Source organism: Rattus norvegicus, chromosome 1 (genome assembly GCF_036323735.1).
Source record: "Rattus norvegicus strain BN/NHsdMcwi chromosome 1, GRCr8, whole genome shotgun sequence".
Classification (NCBI taxonomy): domain Eukaryota; kingdom Metazoa; phylum Chordata; class Mammalia; order Rodentia; family Muridae; genus Rattus; species Rattus norvegicus.
The window spans coordinates 27673006-27696389 of NC_086019.1; the positions used below are offsets into that span (position 1 = coordinate 27673006).

Genomic DNA, 23384 nt, shown 5'->3' on the forward strand with positions numbered 1-23384 from the left:
AAAAGCGAAGATGGTAGTCAACACCTATCCATGGTGTGTTTTCAACATATTACACAGACGGGATATCTGATGCTCTCAGTTCTTCAAGGCTAAAATTGTTTAGCTGTTCCCCAAAGGTGCCAATAGTACTGTCTCAGGAATAATCAAGAGCCATCTATGTGGACTTAAAGCCTACTTAATAAGAGAGAATTCATGCTTTGTTCTGTAAACCTAGCCAACTGCACATGCATGGTATGGTCATGGGTCCTAGAGTGGCACCCAGAGGAATGCCACTTTTCCAAATCATCCCCAACTGCATTCTAAGTATTTATTCTTAAGCCACAGATATGTGTAGCTGTCATCCTTCAGCAAAGAAGCCACTCTTTGTAGCACTTAGGAACAGTTACAGAAAGTCGCAACTAGTCTAAATGCAGAGAGCCAACTGCAGAGTAACCAGCCCCAGTTGACACTTTCACAACGGAATTTCCACACCTAAGACTCAGGGGACATTACTGAAGAGGGTTGGAAAGGCAGAGGCATAGGGTGTCTGCTACAAGAGTGTCTTCTGAATATAGCGTGGTATCTGCATCCATGAAATCTCAACGTGTGTGTGTGTGTGTGTGTGTGTGTATGTGTGTACTGTAATAATTTTAAAAGAAGAATCCATGAATATGAATGGGTGTCCATGGTGGGAGAGGAGGGTCAAAATGGTCTAAAGCTAGTACTTATGTATGAAGTTCTCCAAAGAACGATTTAGTTACATTTAGAAAGAAAGAAAGAAAGAAAGAAAGAAAGAAAGAAAGAAAGAAAGAAAGAAAGAAAGGAAGGAAGGAAGGAAGGAAGGAAGGAAGGAAGGAAGGGGAAGGGAAGGAAGGAAGAATAGAAAGAAAGGAAGGAAGAAAGGAAGGAAGGAAGGGAAAAAACTAAACCTCCAAGGAAACATGATTAGCCAGAGAAGCCATAGTGTAAACAACTATACACACTCTGCACTGACCTTACCTTCCAGGGCCCCTGATTTAGGTCACCCCTCAGCTCCCTGTGACATTCCAACTGGTGCCTTTATTCATCCAAAGATACCAAAGATACAAACATTTGAGCTTGCAGTCTCGGAAGAAAACCATTATATTTTTCTTTTTTCTTTTTTCTTTTTTCTTTTTTTTTTTTTTTTTTTTTTTTTTTTTGGAGCTGGGGACCGAACCCAGGGCCTACCACTGAGCTAAATCCCCAACCCCCCATTATATTTTCTTAAATTGTTATCTACATTCCTTCTCTTCCTGAGAATTAGCAGAAATAGAAAAAAGAAGGAAAGCAGTTAAGCATGTGCACGTTGTATTTGATTCTTCTGAGATATTTAGAAACAGAAGCTTCCACCTGTTTCTGAACAACTTCCAGCAAAATACCCATTTTATTATTATGATAGTGTTGTTGTTCTTGTTTTTCATTTTCATTTATTAGACTGTGACAATGGCTTACCATTTAAAAACATCAGAATCTGATGCAACTAAGAAGGACATGTAAAATAAGACTTCAAGACCCTGAGAAGAAGTCAGGAAGTAAGACATCTGCTGCCAGTTAATGAATCTCATTCCATTCAACGTGTGCTTTGCTGGTTGGAAGCTTTTCTTAGCATAACACTTCAGTGACCCTTCAGACAATAAGATCATGTGTCGCTATAGGAACTGTACTTTTCTAATCAGAATTTAAAAGAGATTGTGTGTGTGTGTGTGAGAGAGAGAGAGAGAGAGAGAGAGAGAGAGAGAGAGAGAGAGAGAGAGAGGTGGGGTGGAGGAAGAAAGGGAGAGTTCAAAATTTATTCAGAGATTTTAGCCCAAGTTCACACACTCAGTTTGAATTGCTGCCACCAAGTAAGATTTGAGTGATAGAAAGACCTATTCTGAATTTGGCCTGTGGTTAATTGTGCTGTAAATTCCTTTCGCGCACCTGGTTGTAAGTACCCTTGAAATTCATACCTGCAGAGATGATGGATAGACGCTCTGTTTCATAGGCCTACACATATGCTTTAATGCCTTTCAGTGTGTCCTAAATATGTAGGCTTCACTTTCAGTATGCTGCCTTTCATGGTCCTCTCCAGCTCTGTCTCCAGAAAGTAATATGTTGATTAGTGGTTTTGTCACTAATAACAAAGGTACAATTTTATGTTACACTACCTCACTGACAACAATGTATTTAAAAGGCAGTTTGCTGGACTAAGTATTCATGATTTAATTTAAAGAAAATGAGGGCTCACCACAGGGAATAGATTTCAGCAAAGAGTGTTTATTCAAGAAGCATTTTTCTCTTCCTGGATAGTCTTTCAATTCTGTTATTACTAATGTTATTAAATCACGGTTATTAAATAGATATGCTACTTTTCTGATTAAGAATAATTTCATCTACTCTGCCCTCTTATGTTAGTATATACAAACACACCCTCATTGCAGATAAGAAAACTAAGGTCCCAAGAAGCATCACAGAACTTGAAATAAAAGTTGCATTCCTAGAAGGTCTTTGGAAAGGACAGATATGTCTGGTGTCTCTCCTGTCGTGAAGGATTCATGAGTGTGTGAATGACCACATTCATTGACTTGTATATATTAATTATGTGTAGTTTTGTCCATTTGTATGTCATAATAAATCTAAATAAATCTATTGAAAAAGTTGTCTACAAACTAAACACAAATACATCCAACACAACAGGTTAAATGAGTACAAATTTTATTTTGGAATTTTCCATCCAGTTCTGTGTCTACCCTTAAAGTCCTGTGAACATTCAGTAAGAATAATGTTTTCCCACAAATCATCAATATATGAAATACTGGGGCAGCATCTAACAGCAAATGATCCTCTCACCCTTGACACGCTAAACTAAAGCATGGCCCAACATCCTTTCTCCCATGCCTCTTAGCCAAAGAAGATGAAGTGGTGATGTCTTCCTGACAGAACTCAAAAGGTTTATTTTGTTTGTATCCAAACAATGTTCTTTTATTATTATTCAAAGCCTAATACAGGAAAAGATAACCTCACTCAGTGACATAAGGCTTGAAATTTTGCTATCACCTTCCATGAACTGATCAACTGCCTAATTTTGCTTTGAAGCCTAAACTATATACAATCTACCCAGTAAATATGAATTGAGTGTCCACAAGCCAAATATTGTTGTTTTTAAGCTGCTGTAGCAAAAAAGCACAGGACAGTAAATCTCATACAGCCTACATTACAGCCGTAGAGATGATCACAGAAAAGCAAGTAGATTCGTAGTATGTCTGGCAGCAAGTTACAATGAAGCAAAACTGAATAAGGAGCTGGGGATTCATCTCTCCAACCTCTCACATTACAATTATAGGTGGATTGCCCCTTTCCTGCACAGACATTAGGCTGCATCCCTTTTAATTTAAATACAGTATTTCCAAAAGGAAACCAATGGCTAGCTTCTGATTAATATTTGCTTTGGTTCTGTGGAACTCACCAATGTCACACTAGTCAAACAGACCCCCCCCCCATTCGAAGAGTTAACACTTTGTCAATCTCTCTTGCACCAATAACACCTTTCCCTCCACACACCCCTAGCTTTGCTTCTGGCCTCAGTAACTCAGCCTGTCTTTCATGTTTTTCTGCTAATGATTAATATAACGTAGACGATATACCTTGTAATACAATCATAAAAGAGACCACTGATGATGAAGACGAGTCTCGTGAGAAAGGGCTGCTTGTGTGCTTATTTAGTGTCCAGCCAAAGCCGTCAGACACCAAGGACAGGATCTGAGCCTTGAATTCTGTTGCCTAGTCATCATGTATATATTATAGTAAACAATGACACTTCATTGCTAACTCACTGGTAAGTACAAGCCAAGTGTTTCCATGTCAGAGACATTGACACCATGATCGTCCTAGATTATTAGATTGGAGATGGGAAAAATATTGTAGTATGTTTAGGGGGGCTCCTCTGCCCCATTGTAGCCCGTATAACTCCCAAATAAAAGACACAGAAACCTGGCGTTTTTAACAAGCTGTCAGCACTCGGTTGTGCAGGTTCTGAGCTGTTATAACCCAGCTGGGTTATTGATAACCAGATAAATGGCCCATTTCTTGTCAGCTGAGTCTTGCTCTAATTCATGTGCATCCTCAGTGTGAGCTGCTTTTGGCCATGGTTTCATAGTCCATCCTGCCTCATGGGGACCTCCTTCTTCCTCTACCTTTTTCCTTCTCCTTGTGGTCCTACCTGAGACTTCCTACTGGATCTCAAGTTCTGCCTTCCTTTCGCCCCTGCCTCGTCACAGGCTCTAGCCTTTTATTGACCAATCACAGATCATTGGGGAGCATTCTTTACATCACATTGGTCACACAAAGCCAATGTCCCGACTGCAACCTGATCTTGGGGCCTAGAACTCAGGATCTGAATACAAAGTGCTTGAGACCAACCCCAACAAGACAGAGGAAAGGTACTAGAAAATGAATAGTAAAAAAATGTATCCACAACTAGTATGTAACTCAAAGTACTCAAAAATTGTGTTTGATGAATAATGTAGAAGGAAAACAAAAAGCTGAAGGTTTTTGTTTTCTCACGAAATGCATTTCGTTCCTTTTATCACTTTTAGAACCCTTAGAGGGATTTACAAGATCGGAATAAATGAGGAACACTCATCGGGTTCCTGTGCTTGTAGGAAAAAAAAAAAACAACAAAATACTGAGCTTCTAGCTTCCTCCTCAGCTATTCGTTGCCTCAAGCAAAACCCTGGCACTATTTGTAAAGATAACTATTACTGCTCACCTGACAGTAATATTATAAAATAAGTGACAAAAACTGAGAAGGTCTGAGCAACTATTCAACATTTCACAATTGTCAAGGATTTGTTTTTCTTTTTCTTTCAAGCATTGAGGAATGTTCTCATTGATTAAAAAGTAATAGTTTTCCGTTTGAAATGCCGAGATAAATTATGACCCAAACATTTAGCTGCTGTCACAATTGCATGGAAAGGATGGGTTACATATTTTATAACATTGTTTAGGCAAGTTATGATTTAGCCTCTATATGATATTTGTTCAATATAATTGTTACAGTCCAGGTGAGGAGGTTACAGACCTCAACACATATAAAGCCAAATTAGAGTCATTTATTTAAAGCCAGCAACCAAGAGTAGGTTAATGCTACAGGAATACTATTAGTACTAAAGCTCAGGGTTGCAGCACTTATAAAGGCAAAAGCCACAATGATATCATTATCAGGTATAGCTCAGGAGAAGCTGGAAACATTTGTCACTTAAGTATATATTTTGGGGTTTTACATTTGGGCCATGCATTCATTTTCAAGGTGAATGCAAGTGTTCAGGGGAATAAGAGCTGAAAAACACCTGAAGCAAATACAAAATGGTTCAGAATAAGATCAAGACAAGAAGATAATACCTTTGTCACATATCAAAGACATTCAAAATAGCCCAATGTGCCATTAAAGGTATTTTTCAACTTTATTCTAATTTATTTTTCACTTTTATTTTATTTTTGAGGTTATAATATAATTACTTCTTTCGTCCTACTTCACTTCTCCAAACACTCTAATTCCCCAATCCCCTTACTCTCTTTCAAATTCATGGTGTCTTTTTTATGTTACTACCAATATTGATAGGTAGATGATAGGGAGGTAGATAGATAGATAGATAGACAGATAGATAGATAGATAGAGATAAATAGATAGACAGATGACAGTAGAAGATAGATGATAAGTAGATAAATTATAGGTAGATAAATGATCGATAAATAGATGATAGATAGATAGATAGATAGATAGATAGATAGATAGATAGATAGATAGATAGATAGATGATAGAGATAGATTACAATATATAAATACAGCCTGCTTAGTCTCTTATATGCTACAGTATATGTTACAGTCAACGTTACGATACACATATTTTTTCAGCCAATACAAATGGTGGACCATTTGGTACTGGATAACCATTTGTGCGCTCTTCCATGGGGAAGTCTATTTCTCCCACTCTCATCATTCCTTAGTTGCCTGTAGTTCTTTGTCTAGGATTGAGGTCTTGTGGCCTTTGGCTCCTCCATATCAGTATATCTATTGGTGTTATCCTTGATCATAGGTAGCCATATTGTTGAGACTTTATGACTAATGCTTCTGACATTTCTAAGGGACACAATTGTACAGAAAACTCCCTGTTCCTCTGGCTTTTTTAAAAAATGTATAGTGTTCTGCCTGAATATATGCCCGCATGCCAGAAGAGGGCACCAGATCTCATTATAGTTGGTTATGGGCCACTGTGTGGCTGCTTGGAATTTAATTCAGGACCTCTGGAAGAGCAGTCAGTACTCTTAACTTCTGAACCATCCTTGCCAGCCCCCTCTGTCTTTAAAGTTAAGCTGGTCCCCAACTAGTCAACCTTTTTAAAGTAAGTGAATGTTTTTTTAACCTCTCCTGTCTTATACATGGTATCCCAAAGACACTACACATAGCTCAAAGAACAATCAGCCATAATCTTGACTGTGTAGTCCACTAGATACAGCTGACCCTTGTTCATCCTCAGATCATGTAAACAATCATCCAAACACATAATGGGAATTAATACAGCTGGAAATTGACCACATGCGACTTCCAAGACTATTGGTCTTTGGCAAACAAGAAACAATATAAAACATGCTCTCCACTTCTAGCTTTGTTTGCTTCCTTATGTGTAAAATGTTCAAAGTTCACCTTAGTTATATCATAGTTTCCTCTTTCTCATAGATCAACTAATGTTGGAATCTCTATCATGCCCTATGTCTCTCATCAATATTAAAATCATCAGAAGAAAAATGATTCCTTTATAGCTAGGTTTCCTAGTACCATTATTATAAGCCCACTCCATCTAATCCCACCCTCTGACATTCTGATCATGTATGATGAAGAGCAAGCACTGGGTCCTAGCTCAATCTCTGAGCCCCCTTTCATTCCTGCCTGACCTTGCCATGTGTCATGAGGTGGAAATTACCCATACTTAAGAGGCAATCTCTGTTTTCTGACTTAATTGTGTCTTTTGGACTTGAAAGTTTTTCTTCTTTTCCTCAAGTTATCTATCCTTTAGTTCATTCCAAAATTTGTGGCTCATGTTTACCACATAACTTTTTATACCATCCATCTGAAAGCCTTAAAAACAATAAAATATCACAAAGCAGCAATCTTTTTTCCTTTTATTAGCTATAATTTTCATTTGAATTTCATGTTATCCCTTTTCCTGGTTCCCTATCCCATCCTCCCTACCCTTCCTTCTCTGAGGGTGCTGCACCACCCACCCACCAACTCCCTCCTATGTCCCTGCTCTGGCATTCCCCTACACTGGGGCATTGAGTCTTCACAGGATCAAGGGCCTCTCCTCCCACTGATGCACAACAAGACCATCCACTAATACATATGCAGCTGGAGACATGGATCTGTCCATGTGTACTCTTTAGATGGTGGTCCCTGGGAGTTCTAGGGTGTCTGGTTGGTTAATATTGTTCTTCCTATGGGGTCCTGCTAAGACTGAACCTCCAGTGAACTAGATTGTTGGGGAAGGGTGGCAATGGGGGGGAGGATGGGGAGGGGAACACCCATAACGAAGGGGAGGGGGGAGAGGGATGTTTGCCCGGAAACCGGGAAAGGGAATAACACTCGAAATGTATATAAGAAATACTCAAGTTAATAAAAACAAAAAAGAAGAAGTTGAAAACCCCTTCAGCTCCTTCAGTCTGTTCTCTAACTCCTCCATTGAGAATCCTGTTTTCAGTTCAATGGTTGACTGCAAACATCCACCTCTATATTTGTCAGGTTCTGGCAGAGCCTCTCAGGAGACAGCTATATGAAGTTCCTCTCTTCTTAGCATCTGTAAGATTGTCTGGGCTTGGTGGATGTATGTATACGGAATGAATCCCCAGGTGGGGCAATCTCTAGATGTCCTTTCCTTCAGTCTTTGCCCCACTCTTTGTCCCTGCATTTCCTCTTGTGAGTATTTTCTTCTTGCTTCTAAGAAGGACTGAAGCATCCACATTTTGGTCTTCCTTCTTCTTGAGCTTCATGTGGTCTGTGAAATGTATCTTGGATCTTCCGAGCTTTGGGGCTAATATCCACTTAACAGTGACTGTATACCATGTGTGTTCTTTAGTAAGTAGGTTACCTCACTCAGGATGATATTTTCTAGTTCCATCTATTTGCCTACGAATTTATTGTTTTTTATAGCTGAGTAGTACTCCATTGTGTAAATGTACCACAATTTCTGTATCCATTCCTCTGTTGAAGGACATTTGGGTTCTTTCCAGCTTCCAGCTATTATAAATAAGGTTTCTATGAACATAGTGGAGCATGTGTCCTTGTTATATGTTGAAGCATCTTTTGGGTATATGCCCAGAAATGGTAGATCTGGGTCCTCAGTTAGTACAATGTCCAATTTTCTGAGGAAACTCCAGACTGATTTCTAGAGTGGTTGTACCAGCTTGCAATTCCACCAACAATGGAGGAGTGTTCCTCTTTCTCCACATCCTCACCAGCATCTGCTGTCACCTGAGTTCTTGATCTTAGCCTTCTGACTGGTGTGAGGTGAAATCTCAGAGTTGTTTTGATTTGCATTTCCCTGCTGACTAAGGATTTTAAATATTTCTTTAGGTACTTCTCAGTCATTCAATATTCCTCAGCTGAGAAATCTGTGTTTAGCTCTGTATGCGATTTTTAATAGGGTTATTTAATTCTCTGGAGTCTAACTTCTTGAGTTCTTTGTATATATTGGATATTAGCCCTCTATCACATGTAGGATTGAGAAAGATCTTTTCCCAATCGGTTGGTTGACGTTTTGTCTTAATGACAGTGTTCTTTGACTCACAGAAGCTTTGCAATTTTATGAGGTCCCATTTGTCAATTCTTGATCTTAGAGCATAAGCCACTGGGGTCCTGTGCATACAGCCAAAAGATGCTCCAACAGCAACAACAATCTTAATAAGGCTGGGCCGCAGTTTCAGTGGAGACATTTCTACTTACTTCTGTCTTGGTCTGGAGCTGCTCTAACAGATTCCAAGCTCTAACTTTGTAGAGGAGACTATTATACTGAAAGCGAACCTCGCATCTATGATTTCTCATACTCCAAATGCATTCCGGAAAACTAATTCTTTGTGAAGTATCCCTATGGCAAGAGTGCACATGTATACATTGATAATTTAAACACTGAGCCCCTTCTTGAACAAAAATCTCTCAAAGCACAAACTCTAAATGGGGTTGTCAATTATTAATCAACCTGGTATTGTCTGTATTGGCTAGTGTAGAAATATAGGCAATTTAGAAAATGAAATCAGGACCCAGCTATACCTCGCCTGGGCATATACTCAAAAGATGCTCCAACATACAACAAAGACACATGCTCCACTATGTTCATAGCAGCCTTATTTATAGTAACCAGAAGCTGGAAAGAATCCAGATGTCCTTCAATAGAGGAATGGATTCAGAAAATGTGGTACATCTACACAATGGAGTACTACTCAGCTATCAAAAACAATAACTTTATGAAATTCATATGCAAATGGATCATCCTGAGTGAGGTAACCCAACCACAGAAATACACACATGGTATGCACTCACTGATAAGTGGATATTAGCCCAAAAGCTTGAATCACCCAAGATACAATACACAGACCACATGAAGCTCAAGAAGAAGGATGACCAAAGTGTGGATGCTTTAGTCCTTCTTAAAAAGGGGAACAAAAATATTTATAGGAGGGAATATGGAGGCAGAGTTTGGAGCAGCGACGGAAGGGAAAGAACGACCATTCAGAGCCTGCCCCACAGGTGATATATATCACCAAGACTAGTTAAGACTGATGAAGCTAAGAAGACCATGCTGACAGGAACTGGATATAGATGTCTCCTGAGACACAGCCAGAGCATGTCAAATACAGAGGCAAATGCTATCAGCGAACCACTGAACTGAGAACAGGACCCCTATTGGAGGAATTAGAGAAAGAATTGAAAGCGCTGAAGGGGCTTGCTACCCCATAAGAACAACAATGTCAACCAACCAGAGCTCCCAGGGACTAAACCACTACCTAAAGATTTTTTTTTTGCATGTGCTAGAATTAAATGAATTTATTAGATATATAATATCCATTTATATTACATATGAATATATAGGAGGGTGGGCATCTTTGCACTCGTGTGGAGCTAGAAGACAGATTTATGAGAGTTGCTTCTCTCCCCTACCACGTGGGTCCTAGGGCTCCAACTTCTCAGGGCTAAACTCATGTTGTCAGGCATGCAAGTGCCTTTACTCGCCAAGCCGTCTCCACAGCTGACCATTCCTTAGATTCTGATTTTCAGGTGTCAGTGGTTTTACTGATGTTTATGAGAGTCTCTTGAGTAGTTCAATAGTCAATACAACACCTTTCTTTTTTTTTATTAACTTGAGTATTTCTTATATACATTTCGAGTGTTATTCCCTTTCCCGGTTTCTGGGCAAAAATCCCCCTCCTCCCACCCCCCTCCCCTTCCTTATGGGTATTCCCCTCCCAACCCACCCCCCCATTGCCGCCCTCCCCAGAACAGTCTAGTTCACTGGGGGTTCAGTCTTAGCAGGACCCAGGGCTTCCCCTGCCACTGGTGCTCTTACTAGGATATTCATTGCTACCTATGAGGTCAGAGTCCAGGGTCAGTCCATGTATAGTCTTTAGGTAGTGGCTTAGTCCCTGGAAGCTCTGGTTGCTTGGCATTGTTGTACATATGGGGTCTCGAGCCCCTTCAAGCTCTTCCAGTTCTTTCTCTGATTCCTTCAACGGGGGTTCTATTCTCAGTTCAGTGGTTTACTGCTGGCATTTGCCTCTGTATTTGCTGTATTCTGGCTGTGTCTCTCAGGAGCGATCTACATCCGGCCACTGTCGGTCTGCACTTCTTTGCTTCATCCATCTTGTCTAATTGGGTGGCTGTATATGTATGGGCCACATGTGGGGCAGGCTCTGAATGGGTGTTACTTCAGTCTCTGTTTTAATCTTTGCCTCTCTCTTCCCTGCCAAGGGTATTCTTGTTCCCCTTTTAAAGAAGGCGTGAAACATTCACATTTTGATCATCTGTCTTGAGTTTCATTTGTTCTAGGCATCTAGGGTAATTCAAGCATTTGGGCTAATAGCCACTTATCAATGAATGCATACCATGTATGTCTTTCTGTGATTGGGTTAGCTCACTCAGAATGATATTTTCCAGTTCCAACCATTTGCCTACGAATTTCATAAAGCCCTTGTTTTTGATAGCTGAGTAATATTCCATTGTGTAGATGTACCACATTTTCTGTATCCATTCCTCTGTTGAAGGGCATCTGGGTTCTTTCCAGCTTCTGGCTATTATAAATAAGGCTGCAATGAACATAGTGGAGCATGTGACTGTCTTATATGTTGGGGCATCTTTTGGGTATATGCCCAAAAGAGGTATAGCTGGATCCTCAGGCAGTTCAATGTCCAATTTTCTGAGAAACCTCCAGACTGATTTCCAGAATGGTTGTACCAGTCTGGAATCCCACCAACAATGGAGGAGTGTTCCTCTTTCTCAGCATCCTCGCCAGCATCTGCTGTCACCTGAGTTTTTGATCTTAGCCATTCTCACTGGTGTGAGGTAAAATCTCAGGGTTGTTTTGATTTGCATTTCCCTAATGACTAAAGATGTTGAACATTTCTTTAGGTGTTTCTCAGCCATTCGGCATTCCTCAGAAGTGAATTCTTTGTTTAGCTCTGAACCCCATTTTTTAATAGGGTTATTTGTCTCCCTGCGGTCTAACTTCTTGATTTCTTTGTATATTTTGGATATAAGGCCTCTATCTGTTGTAGGATTGGTAAAGATCTTTTCCCAATCTGTTGGTTGCCGTTTTGTCCTAACCACAGTGTCCTTTGCCTTACAGAAGCTTTGCAGTTTTATGAGATCCCATTTGTCGATTCTTGATCTTAGAGCATAAGCCATTGGTGTTTTGTTCAGGAAATTTTTTCCAGTGCCCATGTGTTCCAGATGCTTCCCTAGTTTTTCTTCTATTAGTTTGAGTGTGTCTGGTTTGATGTGGAGGTCCTTGATCCACTTGGACTTAAGCTTTGTACAGGGTGATAAGCATGGATCGATCTGCATTCTTCTACATATTGACCTCCAGTTGAACCAGCACCATTTGCTGAAAATGCTATCTTTTTTCCATTGGATGGTTTTGGCTCCTTTGTCAAAAATCAAGTGACCATAGGTGTGTGGGTTCATTTCTGGGTCTTCAATTCTATTCCATTGGTCTATCTGTCTGTCTCTGTACCAATACCATGCAGTTTTTATCACTATTGCTCTGTAATACTGCTTGAGTTCAGGGATAGTGATTCCCCCTGAAGTCCTTTTATTGTTGAGGATAGTTTTAGCTATCCTGGGTTTTTTGTTATTCCAGATGAATTTGCAAATTGTTCTGTCTAACTCTTTGAAGAATTGGATTGGTATTTTGATGGGGATTGCATTGAATCTGTAGATCGCTTTTGGTAAAATGGCCATTTTTACTATATTGATCCTGCCAATCCATGAGGATGGGAGATCTTTCCATCTTCTAAGGTCTTCTTCAATTTCTTTCTTCAGTGTCTTGAAGTTCTTATTGTACAGATCTTTTACTTGCTTGGTTAAAGTCACACCGAGGTACTTTATATTATTTGGGTCTATTATGAAGGGTGTCGTTTCCCTAATTTCTTTCTCAGCTTGTTTCTCTTTTGTGTAGAGGAAGGCTACTGATTTATTTGAGTTAATTTTATACCCAGCCACTTTGCTGAAGTTGTTTATCAGCTTTAGTAGTTCTCTGGTGGAACTTTTGGGATCGCTTAAATATACTATCATATCATCTGCAAATAGTGATATTTTGACTTCTTCTTTTCCGATCTGTATCCCCTTGACCTCCTTTTGTTGTCTGATTGCTCTGCTAGGACTTTGAGAACTATATTGAATAAGTAGGGAGAGAGTGGGCAGCCTTGTCTAGTCCCTGATTTTAGTGGGACTGCTTCAAGTTTCTCTCCATTTAGTTTAATGTTAGCAACTGGTTTGCTGTATATGGCTTTTACTATGTTTAGGTATGGGCCTTGAATTCCTATTCTTTCCAGGACTTTTATCATGAAGGGGTGTTGAATTTTGTCAAATGCTTTCTCAGCATCTAATGAAATGATCATGTGGTTTTGTTCTTTCAGTTTGTTTATATAATGGATCACGTTAATGGTTTTCCGTATGATAAACCATCCCTGCATGCCTGGGATGAAGCCTACTTGATCATGGTGGATGATTGTTTTGATGTGCTCTTGGATTCGGTTTGCCAGCATTTTATTGAGTATTTTTGCGTCGATATTCATAAGGGAAATTGGTCTGAAGTTCTCTTTCTTCGTTGGGTCTTTGTGTGGTTTAGGTATAAGAGTAATTGTGGCTTCATAGAAGGAATTCGGTAGTGCTCCATCTGTTTCAATTTTGTGGAATAGTTTGGATAATATTGGTATGAGGTCTTCTATGAAGGTCTGATAGAATTCTGCACTAAACCCGTCTGGACCTGGGCTCTTTTTGGTTGGGAGACCTTTAATGACTGCTTCTATTTCCTTAGGAATTTTGGGGTTGTTTAACTGGTTTATCTATTCCTCGTTTAACTTCGGTACCTGGTATCTGTCTAGGAAATTGTCCATTTCCTGAAGATTTTCAAGTTTTGTTGAATATAGGCTTTTATAGTAAGATCTGATGATTTTTTGAATTTCCTCTGAATCTGTAGTTATGTCTCCCTTTTCAATTCTGATTTTGTTAATTTGGACACACTCTCTGTGTCCTCTTGTTAGTCTGGCTAAGGGTTTATCTATCTTGTTGATTTTCTCAAAGAACCAACTTTTGGTTCTGTTGATTCTTTCTATGGTCCTTTTTGTTTCTACTTGGTTGATTTCAGCTCTGAGTTTGATTATTTCCTGCCTTCTACTCCTCCTGGGTGTATTTGCTTCTTTTTGTTCTAGAGCTTTTAGGTGTGCTGTCAAGCTGCTGACATATGCTCTTTCCTGTTTCTTTCTGCAGGCACTCAGCGCTATGAGTTTTCCTCTTAGCACAGCTTTCATTGTGTCCCATAAGTTTGGGTATGTTGTACCTTCATTTTCATTAAATTCTAAAAAGTCTTGAATTTCTTTCTTTATTTCTTCCTTGACCAGGTTATCATTGAGTAGAGCATTGTTCAATTTCCACGTATATGTGGGCATTCTTCCCTTATTGTTATTGAAGACCAGTTTTAGGCTGTGGTGGTCCGATAGCACGCATGGGATTATTTCTATCTTTCTGTACATGTTGAGGCCCGTTTTTTGACCAATTATATGGTCAATTTTGGAGAAAGTACCATGAGGAGCTGAGAAGAAGGTATATCCTTTTGCTTTAAGATAGAATGCTCTATAAATATCCATTAAGTCCATTTGGCTCATGACTTCTCTTAGTCTGTCTACGTCTCTGTTTAATTTCTGTTTCCATGATCTGTCCATTGATGAGAGTGGGGTGTTGAAATCTCCCACTATTATTGTGTGAGGTGCAATGTGTGTTTTGAGCTTTAGTAAGGTTGCTTTTACGTATGTAGGTGCCCTTGTATTTGGGGCATAGATATTTAGGATTGAGAGTTCATCTTGGTGGATTTTTCCTTTGATGAATATGAAGTGTCCTTCCTTATTTTTTTTGATGACTTTTAGTTGAAAATTGATTTTATCTGATATTAGAATGGCGACTCCAGCTTGCTTCTTCCGACCATTTGCTTGGAAAATTGTTTTCCAGCCTTTCACTCTGAGGTAGTGTCTGTCTTTGTCTCTGAGGTGTGTTTCCTGTAGGCAGCAGAATGCAGGGTCCTCGTTGCGTATCAAGTTTGTTAATCTATGTCTCTTTATTGGGGAGTTGAGTCCATTGATGTTGAGAGATATTAAGGAATAGTGATTATTGCTTCCTGTCGTATTCATATTTGGATGTGAGGTTATGTTTGTGTGCTTTCATTCTCTTTGTTTTGTTGCCAAGACGATTAGTTTCTTGCTTCTTCTAGGGTATAGCTTGCCTCCTTATGTTGGGCTTTACCATTTATTATCCTTTGTAGTGCTGGATTTGTAGAAAGATATTGTGTAAATTTGGTTTTGTCATGGAATATCTTGGTTTCTCCATCTGTGTTAATTGAGAGTTTTGCAGGATACAGTAACCTGGGCTGGCATTTGTGTTCTCTTAGGTTCTGTATGACATCTGTCCAGGATCTTCTGGCCTTCATACTTTCTGGCGAAAAGTCTGGTGTGATTCTGATAGGTCTGCCTATATATGTTTCTTGACCTTTTTCCCTTACTGCTTTTAATATTCTTTCTTTATTTTGTGCGTTTGGTGTTTTGACTATTATGTGACGGGAGGTGTTTCTTTTCTGGTCCAATCTATTTGGAGTTCTGTAGGCTTCTTGTATGCCTATGGGTATCTCTTTTTTTAGGTTAGGGAAGTTTTCTTCTATGATTTTGTTGAAGATATTTACTGGTCCTTTGAGCTGGGAGTCTTCACTCTCTTCTATACCTATTATCCTTAGGTTTGATCTTCTCATTGAGTCCTGGATTTCCTGTATGTTTTGGACCAGTAGCTTTTTCCACTTTACATTATCTTTGACAGTTGAGTCAATGATTTCCATGGAATATTCTGCTCCTGAGATTCTCTCTTCCATCTCCTGTATTCTGTTGGTGAAGCTTGTATCTACAGCTCCTTGTCTCTTCTTTTGGTTTTCTATATCCAGGGTTGTTTCCATGTGTTCTTTCTTGATTGCTTCTATTTCCATTTTTAATTCCTTCAACTGTTTGATTGTGTTTTCCTGGAATTCTTTCAGGGATTTTTGTGACTCTTCTCTATGGGCTTCTACTTGTTTATTTATGATTTCCTGGAATTCTTTCAGGGATTTTTGTGACTCCTCTCTATGGGCTTCTACTTGTTTAATTATGTTTTCCTGGAATTCTTTCAGGCATTTTTGTGATTCCTCTCTGTAGGCTTTTACTTGTTCTCTAAGGGAGTTCTTCACGTCTTTCTTGAAGTCCTCCAGCATCATGATCAAATACGATTTTGAAACTAGATCTTGCTTTTCTGGTGTGTTTGGATATTCCATGTTTGTTTTGGTGGGAGAATTGGGCTCCGATGGTGCCATGTAGTCTTGGTTTCTGTTGCTTGGGTTCCTGCGCTTGCCTCTTGCCATCAGATTATCTCTAGTGTTACTTTGTTCTGCTATTTCTGACAGTGGCTAGACTGCCCTATAAGCCTGTGTGTCAGGAGTGCTGTAGACCTGTTTTCCTGTTTTCTTTCAGCCTGTTATGGCGACAGAGTGTTCTGCTTTCGGGCGTGTAGTTTTCCCTCTCTACAGGTCTTCAGCTGTTCCTGTGGGCCTGTGTCACATGTCGGGAAGTAAACAACAGTTACGGGGTAGGACATCAGCTAGACAATGGTTAAATAAATATGAGCTATTCATCAGTTTTTCTGTCTGTACCAGTTTGGGTTTCCTCACAGTATGTTGGCTATATCAAGAGAGATCCTGCCAAAGGGAAAACCAGGAAAATAAATGACCCTTAATGAGCTATCTTAGAAACAGCATAGCATCCTTGCTCCAAACCTCAAACATGCCACAAAGCCTCTCTTCAGGTTTGAAAAGAAATAACAATCAGAGGTCCAAACCATGGCATGAGAAGAGGGCCAATATTACTTTGTAAGAACATTTGGAATAGGCAATATTCTTTTAGTCATTTTGGAAAATATCATTTGTCATATAATTCTCATTGTATCTTATTGATTCTGTCACTTAATATTTTGGTATGCAACTCATATGAGTCATTGGTTAGACTTTGTTCCACACCTAACTTCTTATTGTGTTAGAATATAAACCACAAGATGGAATGGTAAGCATTGCCATGTCGAGTTAATTCACATGATAGTCAACCAGTACTCTGTACCTCAGAACACATAATATTAGTAGTAATGTTGCAGTTGCAACTCTAGACAATACGTGAAATTGGTTCATGATGATAAGTTTTATGTTATAACATTTGAAATGTGCTCCAAAAATGCCCTACGTTAACCAAAAAGTCATACTCTTATTTTTGATGTGCAAGAGACAATTGGACTTAGTGAGTCCAATGAAGTCTTTGTTGTTTCAGAAAGGTACACAATCTCTTCTGAGAAAGAGAACACTGTAAAGGCATAACTGAATCTCACAGTTGAAGAAAGCAAGTCGCTACCTTGAAGAAAAATTTTTCTTCTTTTTCATCATTAGTAGGTTTTAGCTTATTTAATTATTTTAAAGTTTATATTAGTAATTTTAGAAGCCTTGATCACTCATTTCTATCTATTCTGGAAAGTTAACTAACAGACGCAACTGTCCTTTTTCAGTTGATTTCATAGGTGGCTTTGATTCTTATGGATATCAAGGGCCTCAGAAGACATCCCACTTACAACTACAACCAATGTACATGTAAGTACTTGACTTAGAAGCTAGTTTTCTGGGGTATGAAAAGATAGTCAAGTAAATGTATCATGGCACAAAAAATGAAACTTTCCCTTGGTTGTTTATTTCCATTTTCTACTATTAATAGTTTTGAGTAGGATGAATCTGAAAATGTTTTCTTTGCGATTTAAAATTTATCATAAAAAGGCTGTTTTTAAAGTTTTATTTAGTCTTAAGTATCATCTATTTGACTCAAAAGCCTCTAATGTATAACAATTCTTTGAATTACCCAAAATGTGTATAGTTTGAAATTTTTCTAACAGCTGAGGTAGTTATGTGTAACTAGAGAAAACTTGCTCTCTGGCTGCCCCAGTATAGTCCCAACTAACGTTGCCTATATTCATAGCATCGTTATCAGCTCTTCATAAGAGTCTTGAGTGTTCATCTGGATGACAAATGCTTGTTCACTCTAGTGATGGCTACATATTTGAGAAATATCAAACTCTGAGCCATACTTTATCAATGTGAAAGTCAACATGAAACAGGAATCTTGGACCTGAGACTGATCAGACCCTTCACTGTAGCACTCCGGAGTACAGATAAGCAACCAGAGCCTGATTTTTATATCTGTGTCTAGGCAAATTCCCCTGGATAACAACTGATAGCAAATTCTATATCTCAGCATCAAGTGATATGCTGAATTGCAAGAGAAGATCAAAATAGAAAGTAAGCTTCCGATTCATTTTAAAATGTGAACTTCTCTTTAAAGATATGTGTTTGTCCTCGTTGTCCTCCACCATGAAGTCATTTACCTTTTGATTGCCTCAGCATGTAGGATAATGAGTGAAGTCTGGGGCTATTTCTACTCCAAAAAGATTAATCTTTAGCTACTTCTCATTGGTTTCTTTTTTAAGGAGAATGATGTATGCATTGTGCTTGACTTTTCTGTGTCCCGTGTAGTTTTCTGCAAGTGTTTGAATAGCACCACTCATTAAAAACGAATTGTATTTGTTCAGAAATCCAGCAGTCTATATGCCAGTCAAAGCATTTCCCTCTAAACAATAGATTGCACATTCTTCCTCTACAACAAAGCCACTGCCTAGTTCAAGCATCTGTGGTAAAACATTGGGTTTTCCAGTTTCATTATTTCAGAACTTTTGTCCCATCCTACACATGGCTGCCAAATTAATATTCCTGAAGCCCTCAATGAACTTTTCACTTTCCCTTCCAAAAGGTAGCAATGATTCCCGGAGTCTTGTAAAAGTACATTGACCTAGGCACAGTGTTTTATTGAAATACTGTCTCTTCAACTCTTAATATCTTTTGTGCCTCGGCCATAAGCAAGTGATGCTAGACAGTCTTAGGAACACACAGTCCTGGAGTAGAAGCTGACCAGTACCTACTGAATGAGCATAGAAACCCTAGGACCTTCCCTTAGCCACTTTTTTTCCAACAAAACTAGAATGTTTGTGTTCTCCAAAAATGACATACATTTTTCCCACTCACGTTTCTTTCCTGATTCTGTGTGTGTGTGTGTGTGTGTGTGTGTGTGTGTGTGTGTGTGTGTATCAAACATATTGTTTCCAATCAGGTATTTGTAATTCTAATGTTAATATTTGGACAAGAATTTATAAAAGACATCTTCATTAAGAATTAAATTCCCTAAGATCAAATTTTTCCCTAATATTCTTAAACAGAAAACTTTACATGCCAAATTAATGTAATCGGATATTGGTTTTCTCCATCAATGCATGAGAACAGTACAGATTTTGTCTTATTGCTCATTAGATTCTGATCATTTAGAAGGACTGAGATATAGGATGTTAGGGATACTTAAAGGTACATGAGGAATGACTAATCAAAATCTGGCCTTCACTTCTTCTGTAGAACATCCCATAGAAATCATCAGATCACAAAATTCTGTAGGTATTTTTTTTTTTGAGGAAACTGACCCTAGAAACAGGAAAACAGAACTCACCCAGCTTGCTAACGGTACAAGTGAAAGCACCATCTATTTTCCTGACCCTTGTTCGATGGTCTCTTCAATTTCTTAAATAGACTGTGAGCTAGCCTGGCACTGCCATTGCTGGCTTTATTTCACTCTACTGCCTAGCTAATTTGGCCGTCACATTTCCACACATGCCCCCCCCATCTCTCTTATCTCCTCTTGACTTTACACTATTCACTGTTTAATGAGGAGATTTACAACTGTGCAACTTTCAAAATCCACCCTTCGAAAGCCACTGCCTAGTAGGATCATGTGAAAGTCAAACACGATGCACCTGTAAGCCTCATCCCAGCTAAGAGGCAGAGCCCCAAGCACGTCCTCTGTCTTTGTCATTTGGAGTATACCTTTCCTGTAAACTCGACATAAATATGTCTTGTAAAGTAAGAGTAATTTAACCTCATGGACCAATTCAAGCATTCTAGCAATATTATATAGCCACTGGAAAGAAAAGCTGTTCTTTTGAAAGAAAGCAAATGCTAAAAAGTGATGTGCAGTTTTAGCTATGAGATTACTACTAACTACATCCAACCAATCTGCCAGCTGACTCCTGGACAAAGTTATGAAGTCACTGCCAGCAAGGACACACACTTACAGCCAATGGTTATATCATCCTCTTTGTTGGCAGTTCAATTGTGCGTGTTTTCTTGGTTTATAATTCTTCAGTTATGCAATCATATATTAGGAAGGCTCTCTCTGTCGCTGTCTCTCTCTGTTTCTCTCTGTCTCTCTCTGTTTCTCTCTGTCTCTCTGTCTCTCTCTCTGTCTCTCTCTCTGTCTCTCTCTCTCTCTCTGTCTCTCTCTCTGTCTCTCTGTCTCTCTCTCTCTCTCTCTCTCTCTCTCTCTCTCTCTCTCTTTCTACCTACCTACAGCTTGTCACATATATACAAAATAAATTGATAGCTATCAGAAATCCTCATGTCATTTCATTAATTTTCTAACAAAGTATTTTTTTATCCCAACTGGCTGATGTGTCATAGCACATATAGACATGGTGGTGTCCCCTTCCTAATAATACAAATGCCTTAAGTTCTACTAGACAGTGTGCAAAACCACTGCATCATGTTGGCAGCCGATGGCCATACATGCTCATTTTCATCTGTCCCTTGGATGATCATAGGTGACCTCTGTCAGTGACATGGCACTGAGGGATAAAGGGAAGGCAGAAACTGTTTAAAACCCAATTTGAGATCCTGCTTTCTCTTTTCCCCCAATCTCTTCCTTTTGGTTTGTTCTTATACTTAGAGAATAGGGGCTATGGGGGTGAGCGATAGGCATCTAGCATTCTCTCTTGATTACAAGCATCTTTTCTCTCTCTCAGGTCAAAATAACACAGATGGCTTCTGTCTGTCAGCCCACGGACTCCTCAAATGACTTGTGCAGTAGCCTCTTGCCTTTTATGAAGCTCAAGAAGCAAATGGATTTAAATACACATTCATGTCATCAGACCAAACAGGAAGTTTCTACATAGACACATGAGTGAAAACACACACACACACACACACACACACACACACACACACCACTGTCATTATCATGTACACGTCAACTACACAGGACCTCCTCTTTCTGACTGAAACTGATAAATATTCTGGACACGCCAATCCTGGATTTCCTTAACACAGGCTCCCTTCTCCCAGGCCTTTGAAGGTGAGAAAGGAGCTGTATGGGTGTCCTCTGCAGGGCCCTACTTAACCCTCTGCAGCCCAGCCAGTTGGTTCTGTGAGGTGCCAAGTTAACCCAGGCACACAAGCTTGGAACCCTGTTCTCTGCACTCCATACTATACATCTTGATTGCACCACAGCTACTTTAATTGCAAAAACCAGTCAGACAGAACACGCCGTGATGACCTTGTACCAAATGCAAAATGGCAGGTCGTTTGCCCTAAAGGCTACACCGTACATATTTGCCTTAAACCACCTGCGTTGTGTGCCCGAGACTCTCAGTGCAGACGTCCCCCAGTCACTTCCTTTAGGCGAACACACTGCTATTAATTCTGGACAATTTTGGCTCTGTCTCACATCAAGGAATAAGACTGAACCACTCAGCAGCTCCAGTGTGTCAGTAAGAAAATGGTGTTTTATCACTAAGCCACTTCCGTGGTCACAGAGAGACAACCAACCAACAGCAACAATAACTGTCATCTTCATGTCTCTCAAACACGATCTTCAGATGGTGGAACAAAGTAAAACGTATTAATCTACTAAGCTCATTAATCTACTGAAAGCGGAAATGGCTTACGTGGTTGGTTTTTCTTTCTTGCACTTTCAGTGCTTTTCTAAGTCTCTCCAAGTGGCTTTTCCTAACACGGGAAAGAGTTGTGGATTTCTAGGACAGAGGCCAACTAACTATGTATTAGCTATGTTTACTCTTTTATATCTAATTCGAATCCAAGACCCAATGTAGGTGAATTTTCTTTTCTAACTTCAGCGTATGAGATTATTTTCGGGGTGGGTAGGTGGGGAACAATAGTTAACTTAGTGAAATCTTTGAGATCTCTTTGTGGTATTTGGGGGATCTGTTGTGTGTTAGACTGTATCCCAATTCCCTGTATTAGTGTGGCGGAAAAACAAAAACCTGTGCTGTTGACGTAGTTGGCAATGAGATACCTTTGGACACAATAGTAGGTCAATGTGTATATGGGATATTCTGAACTCCTAGGCAATTTATTTCGATATTTTCAAGTACTCTTTGGTTTTTACTCGTGGAAGACATAATTAGCTCAAGCTTATCAGTAACACAGATGAGTCATGTTTTTCTTGGATCTACTTGAGACACGAAAATCAAGTTTTCTTTTGCACATCACCTTCATGTGCGGTGAAATTCAGACTGGGACATTAGACATGGACAACTCTTTTTCTTTTGGTACCTACGGCTTCATTTACTGGGTTAACCCTTTTTCCATTAACCCATTCGGATCTCCATTAAGACAAGCTAGTTGCTGACTTTGCAAAGATGTTTGCAACACAAGCCCATTTAAAATCAACGAAGGAGCTAAAAATGACCATTGGAACATAAACCACATGTGCAAAAAGATTTCAACACTTACACCAGTGGTTGGTATATGTTGGTCCATACCTACATGTATGAAATGGACAGTTGCAAACATGTCAGTGAAACCTCATGTGGTGTTATTTTTTATAGTGATATGCATGTTTAATGTTTGAGGAACTAGTCACCAATGTACTGTCCTTTATTCCTAACATATAAATACTATACATGCCAGAAGCTATTCTAATGTGACTATTGAACTGAGGTTTCACTGTGTTGCTGCTGGGATGGGATTCTACCCTGCGGTACATGCGTAGGGAGGGTGTAAAATAAGCCGTCATGTTTCTTTTTAAGTTGCAGCCGACTCTCCACCAAGTCACTATTATCATCACCACCAAATTTTTCAGAAACAGTTGTTGACTACTCAGAAGTAGTCAGTGGGCAGACCTCTTCGGGAGCAGTAAGCACAGTAGTGTGATTCGAGCTGGGAAACATCAAAGCTATACAGCTGTATCCTCCTCAAAACCTGGTGAAGAATGCTATTTTTCTAGGCTGAGCTTTTGTTATAAACCTAATATTCTGAAAGCAAGGGTTAACTATCCTAATCTGTCTTTTTCTTTTTCTCCTCCTGCATTTGTTAATTCTGAATGTATTTTTAACAGAGTGATTTTTTTGACTTTACTAGTGTAATTTGCATTTTAAAAATAAATGGAAAAATGAATACGTCTCTGAGCCATCCCTTGAAAACCCTGCTTCTGCTCCTGGTCTGTGGTGATTATGTCACTGACAGCAAAACCCTCTAGTTTTGCATGCTGCTGCTGCTGCTAATGTTCTATGCAATCCATGGAGTGTTCAGCCATGAGAAGAGCTGCCAGGCCCAACACTGTTCTAGCTCAGCTGTATGTAACATCTGCTTCCATTCTGGCAACACTGGGATCCTACTTAGACCACCTACAACAGGCTTACCATCACCCAC

The 23384-nt window shown here is 39.4% G+C and overlaps 1 protein-coding gene across 5 annotated transcripts in view; it reads left to right on the forward strand.

Annotated features, from left to right (window-relative positions):
* Window positions 1-23129, forward strand: part of Nkain2 (sodium/potassium transporting ATPase interacting 2) — a 1207754-nt gene extending 1184625 nt beyond the window's left edge. For 2 of the 5 annotated variants that reach the window (XR_010058891.1, XR_005499794.2), the window contains 3 exons: window positions 17357-17438; window positions 18049-18137; window positions 20738-23129. Coding sequence is in view for 3 of the 5 variants with exons in the window: in XM_063276503.1 (XP_063132573.1) it covers window positions 17357-17438; window positions 18049-18073 (107 nt within the window). In the remaining 2 variants the exon portion in view is untranslated. Of the gene's footprint in view, window positions 1-17356; window positions 17439-18048; window positions 18139-20737 lie in introns of those variants that run through there. The other 3 variants (XM_063276515.1, XM_063276506.1, XM_063276503.1) reach the window with 2 other exon arrangements.
* Window positions 23130-23384: the final 255 nt, after the last annotated feature.